The 7,891-nt window shown below is 47.2% G+C and overlaps 1 protein-coding gene across 6 annotated transcripts in view; it reads right to left on the reverse strand.

Annotated features, from left to right (window-relative positions):
- Positions 1 to 1,874, reverse strand: part of ETV4 (ETS variant transcription factor 4) — a 43,480-nt gene extending 41,606 nt beyond the window's left edge. For all 6 annotated transcript variants that reach the window (XM_043536903.1, XM_027835010.2, XM_027835009.2 and 3 more), the window contains exons 1-4: positions 1,689 to 1,874; positions 1,191 to 1,293; positions 973 to 1,066; positions 658 to 705 (exon numbers count right to left, since the gene is read on the reverse strand). In XM_043536903.1, the coding sequence (XP_043392838.1) occupies positions 658 to 705; positions 973 to 1,066; positions 1,191 to 1,247 (199 nt within the window). In that variant the 5' untranslated portion in view covers positions 1,248 to 1,293; positions 1,689 to 1,874. The remainder of the gene's footprint in view (positions 1 to 657; positions 706 to 972; positions 1,067 to 1,190; positions 1,294 to 1,688) is intronic.
- Positions 1,875 to 7,891: the final 6,017 nt, after the last annotated feature.

Here is a 7,891-nt window from a genome sequence, read left to right on the forward strand (position 1 = left end):
ATTTGTTAAGTACCAACAACATACTAGGGGCTTTCTGAGACACAAGAATACTTCTTCAGCTAATAAGTAAATTAAACAAACATTTTAACGCTTTCAGAGGACAGGCTGCTGGTAGCGTTGCAGTTAAAGCAAATACAAAAGACCACTTAGAATTAGCTGCAATTTAAATTAATTGGGCTAATAGAGATTTTAAAATTTCCCTTCAGTGCTGAAGTCAAAAGGCAAAACAGTTTAGACATCAAAACTAAATACACAGTTTAGAGACACAAAGAAATTCCAAGACAACCTCCTCAGAGCACTAGCTTTTCTGAATTAGCAGAAGAGCATTTTGCTCCCAAAACTGAAGGCAACATTCCATTGTTTATTAAAGAAATCATCAGTGTTTTGGCAACTAACAAAGATAAGTGACAAATTAACACAAAATCCCAGCAGTTGCCAGCAGACACTGAAAATGGGCCAAGGGCGAAGTTCCATTCATAAGCAAATACCCAGCACAATAGTGTGATTCATAATCCTTGACTTACACAAGACCAGAGTTTGGCCAGGCTGAAAAATATATTTAATGTTTGGAACTAGGCAAACTAAGTAAAGGAAGAACAGAGCAAACACCAAAGACAAACAAATGAGAGACAAACAAAAAGAGGAATGGGTGCCTACCTTCTGTCAGCCAAGTCTCCTGAAACTGGCTCAAATCCTGGAAGAGGTCTGCAAGAAAAGTGAAAGGTGCCTTTACTGAAGGCTGGCCTGGGCTGGACTGACAGCAGGATGCTCCAGGATTGGTGATGTGGGATGGGAAAGAAACACAAACACTGCAGGGAAATAGGGGAGTGAAGCAGAGGGAGGGGAGGGTCTGGTCCCTACCTACTCCCTACCCATGAGCCCTGTCCCTCCCCCTGCTACCTCCACCCACTGTCCCCCATGAGCCCTGCCCCCCCCCCCCCACTGCCCGTGGGGTGCTGCAACTGCCTTTACCTTCCGAGTCCTGAGGGGGTGCTAAGCCTGGGTCCATGGGTCTCCTGGTGCCCATCAGAGCTCGGCTGCTGAGGGTCCCATTTCCGGGCGGTTTCTGAAGAAAAGGACAAACCAGCTTGGGAAAGTCATGTCAGGACTGGGCCCTGGGCCACCTCCCCCCGGGGCTGAGAGCTGGGCGCTGTCTGCAGCCTCGGCCCTGGGGCTCTAGCGCTACTCACGTGTGTGAAAGTGTAAGGCACTTGCTGGTCCAAGTACCCTTTCATCCTCCCGTCCATACGTTAGCTCCTCGTGGGCATGGAGCAGCCAGCTCAGCGCAGCGACCTGCGGGAGACGGGCAGAGGGAGCCTGTTTCACAAGGGCTGGGGGGCAAACAGGGCGCGCCCCTTAGTCTCGGCTGCACCTGCTTTAGCCCACCACGTCCCAGGCTGGGCCTCGTGGCATCTCCCCCTCCCGACCCCACCCCCCACGGGCTTGTCCTAGCTACAGGAGCGGGGCTCGAAGATTCAGCCCCTTCCTAAAACGACCCTGGGGGCAGGTTACCAGCAGCAGCCCCACCGCCCCCTCCCTGCTCCCCGGCTGCAGCGCTGGGTGTGAGGTGCAACGAGACGTCGTTCGTGCTGCATCTGGCAAAACTTGTGCGAAGAGGTGGGGTGATGCCTCGCTCCCCAGTGGTAACTGCCACCCGGCACCCCCGCCCAGTCCCCCCGGGCTCTCACCTGCGGCGGGGCTCCCGGAGCGGCTCAGCCCCGAGGGCTGTGCGTGCAGATGTTCCCCCAGTCCCGCTCCCAGGGAAAGGGCTCGCTTTGCTGGCGGCTCAGACAGTGTGCCCGGGGGGAGCCTCCCATTGGTGCATTTCCTCCTTCCCAGGCTCTGCTTTCTCGCTTCTTTGTTTCATTGACTTTGTGAATGAAGCCCCGGGCTGGGACACGCCCGCCAATCACAGCTCGGCTTGGCCCTCACCCAGACCAGAAGGGGGAGAGGCTACGGCTTCCAGGGCCAATCAGATCGCGTCACTCTGGGATTCATTCAAGGCTGGGGCTCCCATTCATAAAAAAACTCCCAAAGTTCATTCATAAAGGTCTGCAAGGGACGGGGAGCCGGAGCTGTGCTGAGCTGAGTTTTGTGCATGGCACGGCGTGTGCACGGCTCACACCATCAGACTCCCTCAGGACTTACACACATCCAGGCTTGCCAACTCACACTCAACGTGGGGGTCATTTTAAAGCAGCTTTTAAAGTATCTACACTCCTGTTATGAAGGATTTTTTTTTAAAGTTTCAGTGAGACTTTGAAAATAACACTCACATTTATCACTCCTTCTGTCCCGTTGTACCAGCTAGGCAACCGTGGATTTCAACACCAATTTCTTTGGTATAACTACTTAGTGCCAATAAAATAAAATAAAATTCCAGTCCCTGAGTTTGCACACCCAGAAAAGAACACCTGCATGTACAGTCAACATTTGTGTGTGCAAACCAGGTGCTCCATCTCTTGCATTTACCTGTTCAAATGTCATTTGCATATCCAAATAAATAACTGTTTTTCATAAACCTATGTGGACTCAAGTTTTTAAATTTCTCCTTAGAGTTCCATGGGGCCATGGACTCAGTTACAAGAAGATATTGTTCTGGGGGAAATTATCCCCTAGACAAAGATTGATACTGGAGAGAGAGTCAAGAAAGAAAGAAAGAAAAAGGGGTGAGTCTTTACATGAAAACTAGGCATAATGAAATGTTCTGCACATCACAAATATCAATGTGGAACCTCAGTATGGTAGATTAGAGCAAGACATTCTCTCTCTCTCTCTCTCTCTCTCTTTGGTATGTGGATGTCTCAGACTGTTATTTAGCATAACAGTCAATTAAACATTTTTGAACCCTTCTGCCAAATCAGGCTGTAGCTTTATCTGAAAACATAGCTCAATCACAGTTCAACACTGTCTGCACAGACAAGACTGAACAATGTTTTAACTCTATCATGCAATTAACATCTTTCAGCATAGTTCCTCCCCTCTTCCCCACAACCATGGCAGCTGTGTAGTTTAGTTGGGACTCAGTTCTCAATGCGGGAGATTACGTTGTTGAGATTGCAGCTCAGGCAAATTGCCTGGATATTTTTCGTTTCCATGAATTTTTAGATATTTTGCGACCTCCAGAACAACAAACAGGCTATAAATATTAATCTGTGTTTAATAGTCAGGATGAGACTGAATGGGAAGAACCCTCCCAGTTAGGTTATTGTTGATCTATCTGTTCCATTTCTGCTTAAAATAATTAATTAACACCAAATACCCATGCTATTCACTCTCACTTGTGCAGACTGCTGTAAAACAACAACTTGACTTTTACCGGTGGCACATTTCCTGGGTGAGGATAATGGAGCCTTTGTTATTTCAGCTCTGATTTCAACATATGGTTACACTCTGACCTCTAAACCGGATGGGATTTTCTACTGCAATATTTATTTACTTTACAATGTTTTAATTTCCCACCCAGCTGGCAGTAGCAATATTGCAGGAGGAAGAAGAGGCCTCAGTAAACATCTTCTTTTTACTTTCCATACCTCTGAAAAATACAAACGGCCCTCCTAGCAATCTTTGCTGTATTACACTCACTCTCTCTCTCACACACCCACCCATCCACACGCGTGACTGTGTTAACATCAGAGACTCCAAGGCTCTAATAGTGACAAATGGAGCAGCCCCAGCCTTTTACCTTCAAATACGCAGCCTGTCATTCACCTCCCCAATTTCATACTCTTCTCCTAATACCTGAAAGGGTTAATTGCAACAGACATTTCATTTCAAAAGAAAAATTCATGCACTCCTATCAAAGCCACCTCCAATTCATCGAGCTGCAAAATGGGTACCTGATCTGTTGGTTAGGGCAGTCATTACTCCCCTGTACCATTGACTGTGAAACTGACTGGCCTTGATCACATCAGCCCCATGAGCCATTGGCTCAGGAGAACTATCAAAAGGAGCACAGGAGACTAGGGGTTTCCCCCACAGTCATTCATATGTGTTAGCTGGTGAGCTGTTTGGGGGCGGCGACCATCATTTACCATGTGTTGTACAGCACCTAGCACCATGGTGCCCTGATGCGTCTGAGGCATCCAGGCATGACTGCAATATAAATGATAGATGAGACTCTTTCTGAGGAGACGAGGTGGAGATTGCATCCATTCAGGTCCAGTGTGTGGACTCTTCATTTGAGCCATCACAGCATTCTGGTGAGACATGTCTGGTGAGACAGGATAACCATGCCCTGGTCCTGGTCGAATGACCTTGTAGAATGACCTTCCTCCAGGCCAAAGGTCAGCAGAAGAAGCCAAGGTGTGAACGTCAGCTCCCAGCAATCCAGGCACCTGAATGAAGTATGAGCCTCAAAGCTCAGAACCCCAACTGCTGTGCAGATCATCTGGCAAGAGAGGGCTTTGCAAAGACCAGCTTTTTAGGCCTTGTCTACATGGGAAAGTTTCACCAGTTATGCCAATATAATTATACCAGTATAATTCCACCACCCCCACCCCATGGGAACACTCTTATTCCAGTATAAAATTTCTGTTTAGTTTAAACCTTTTCCCAAGCAACAAAAGCTAAACCAAAAATAGTCATACCAGAATAAGAGTGTCCACACAAGGAATTATACCAGTATAACCATAGCATCTTAAATTCACACCTTAGCTTACACCAGTATGACTTTCCTGAGCAGCCAAGCCCTTATTACAGTATCTGGAAGGGGAAGACTGAAGCCAGTCGTAAGAACCTATTACAGTGGGAAAACAATCGTGTCAGCGCCTGGTTACAATGCATTTTGCTTTGGCACTTCAGCTGGAACCAAACTACATTATTGATACTACAGAATTAGTCCTACACATTATTAAGATTCATAGAATATCAGGGTTGGAAGGGACCTCAGGAGGTCATCTAGTCCAACCCCCTGCTCAGAGCAGGACCAACCCCCAACTAAATCATCCCAGCCAGGGCTTTGTCAAGCCTGACCTTAATTAAGGCTTTAGGAATTATTTCTGCTACAGTACTAGTGTAAGCAGGGCAGTAATACAAGTCAGGGACAGGATGAGGTTCCGAGGAAGGATGGTCCTGTGATTACTGCACTGGGCTAGGACTCAGGAGCTCTGGCATCTATTTCCAGCTCTACCACAGCCTTCCTTTGTGACCTTGGGCCAGTCACTTAATCTTTCCATGCCTCTAAAATGGGGACAATTCTACCTCCCAGGAGGTTGGAGAGGATAAAATCATTAATGTTTGTGTGGTGCTCTGGCATCATGGTGATGGGAGGGGAGCCATAGAAAAGCCTTCTAAAAAACCATGTTTTTAACCCTGGTATGGACTGAGGCTAAAAGTAGTTCCCTAACATGGCTGTAGCATGTTTATTCCTGACTGCACAGGTAATAAAGAGTGGCCTACAACCATGGCTTTGTTTATAGTGCAGCCAGGTCCTTTAAGGAGCATGACAGTGAATGCATGAGTGACCAGGCTGCAAAAGAATCTTTAAAAGTCTGCAGGAAAATCAGGAAAATTCCCCATGATTTTCTGCAAACATCCACCAATCTGTTCTGTTTTTGCATCCCGTTTCCCACCGCCACCGTGTCCCCCTGCTCAAGCACCCTTGAGTCAAACACTTTCCTCCAGCTGTAAGGCAGGTAAATGAGTGGGCGGCTCCATGGCTGCTATGAAAACATCTGGCAGGGGGCAAGGACGGGGACAGCATCCATCAGTGATGCTCCCTTCCCCCATCACCTGTGCCCAGCCTGGAGGGAGAAAAGAAGTTTTTCCGGTGAACTGGACTTCAGAACAGTTTTAGGGCCTGGGGTCTTGTCTCACTTACAGCAGTTTTTATCCCAGTATAACTCTGCTGGCTTCATTGGGGCTGCTCCTGATTTACAACAGTGCAAATGAGAAGATAATCAAGCCCTAAATATTCAGGAGCAGATTTCTCTCTTTTTTGTAAAAACCCTCAGGGTAAAGAGTCTGCATTCCCTAAGGAAGTGAAGTCATTGGCCTGTAGTCGAAAGGCGGTGGAGGGAGGGAGGTGCAGTTATGTGCAGTGAGGACAAACTTTTTCCTAAGCGGAACTCCACTCGCATTAGTAAGTAGGTGTTGAAGGCTGTTACTTTTCACACTAAGGAAGGGCAGAAAATGGTGTTATGAGGCTAGAGGTTGAGCAGTGCTTTGTAAGCCAGGGTATTGCCTGCTGAGGAATTTCGAGATTAACTAGGATTTTGGCTCATATTTGCTTATGAAAATCTCAGTCCACATCAAATCTAATTCTGAGAGCTGCCAAAAAAAACCCCTAAAGCCAGGACGAGGGAGAAAAATGGACAAGGAAATCTCAAGAGGGCTAAAAACAGAACAGAAATGGGAGCCTCTGGCCCCTTCCCTTTACTACAAGGGAATGTAGCGCAGAAGACAGGGAGGCAGATGATGTTTTATTTACCGTAGGGTCACTAGAGCAACTCAAGTTCTGGCTCAGCCTCTTTTAGGAGCCCCCTCCCCCACAATTACATTTTATTGTATAATTTTTTCCATTTTGGGGAAGGATGGGGGGAGCAATGGTTGAAAATTGAAACATTTGGAACCGAAAGCCATAGGCAAGGGCTGACTCTCTGTTGCCCTGCACCTTGTGCAATCATTTACCCCAGTGCAAATTGGGTGTAAAACACTCCTGGATCAGACAGGCATCAATGTGCACCCACTTTGCACTGGCACGAATGACACACAAGGTGCGCAGCAGCGTAGTGCAGCATCAAGCGTAACTGCCTTCCACGGGTGTGAATATTTGACACTGACAATGCAGGCGCTTCTCTCTCTCTCTCTCTCTCTCTCTCTCTCTCTCTCTCTCACACACACACACACACACACACACACACACACACACACACACACACACACACACACACACACACACACGCCAGGACAGGCAGGGAAAGAAGAACAAGAAAAGCCACCTCTGCCACCTGACAGAGCCTCTCCACATATTCCTCGAAAATCCACATCTCAAAGAAAATCACTTTAAAGAATTAACTAAACTGATTAGGGAGCTAGAGACTGCTCTCTGCTCTACTCGTGGGTCTATCTAGGCCAGTTCAGAGAGGTCTGAGTCAGAAAAATGATCCAAGGCTTTAATTAGAAATGCCTTCCTGTTTTGCTTGTGCACAAGTTTTTCTTACCTCCAAGGTGCAATTTTGCTACAACAGTCCCCCCTCCCCCCCTTAGGCACTGTTGTATGTGCTACGGCTGTGGTTGGGGAAGGCAGTTCTTTGAGAAGCAATAGCCAGGCCTCTACATTCATTTAAACCCCAGAAGAGGTGAGGATGGGACTCATGAGGCTGTGTCTTGGCTGACACACCAGGCATCTCCAGAGCAGAAAGCATGAGCCTCTACACTTGAGCTAAAGAGCCAGGCTTTATGGAGCTGCTGTTGTTTTAACCACTGTTCCCCTAACTCAGCTCAGAGCATGTCTACTATACAGTGATATAGTGACAGCACCCATGTTAGAACTGGTGTGAAACATTTAATAAAAAAGCCAAATTCAGACAAAGATTATGTCATCCAGGTCCTGTCTGTTATATGTGGTCTCCCGAAGCCACCCCCCTGGTGGTGTCAAATGTCAGTTATTAGTTATATTACTGGAACATCAACCTTTGCTTCATTGCTAAGGTTTCAGATCTGGCGTGTCCAGTTCCACTTGGAAACAGAATTCTGACACCCTACGCCCGTGTCAAAGTCAAACTGGCTGGAGAAAAGGGTTGCCTTTAAAGTTCATCACAACTTTATGATTAAGGGATGTAGCCATGGCTTGCTGGACCAGACAGGCTGTTAGTGCTAGAAGCAGCCTCAATACAAGCTTGGCTCACAGTTCAGACTCGATGGATGGGAAGATTAATTTATAGGGCCT

Source organism: Chelonia mydas, chromosome 27 (genome assembly GCF_015237465.2).
Source record: "Chelonia mydas isolate rCheMyd1 chromosome 27, rCheMyd1.pri.v2, whole genome shotgun sequence".
NCBI lineage: Eukaryota > Metazoa > Chordata > Testudines > Cheloniidae > Chelonia > Chelonia mydas.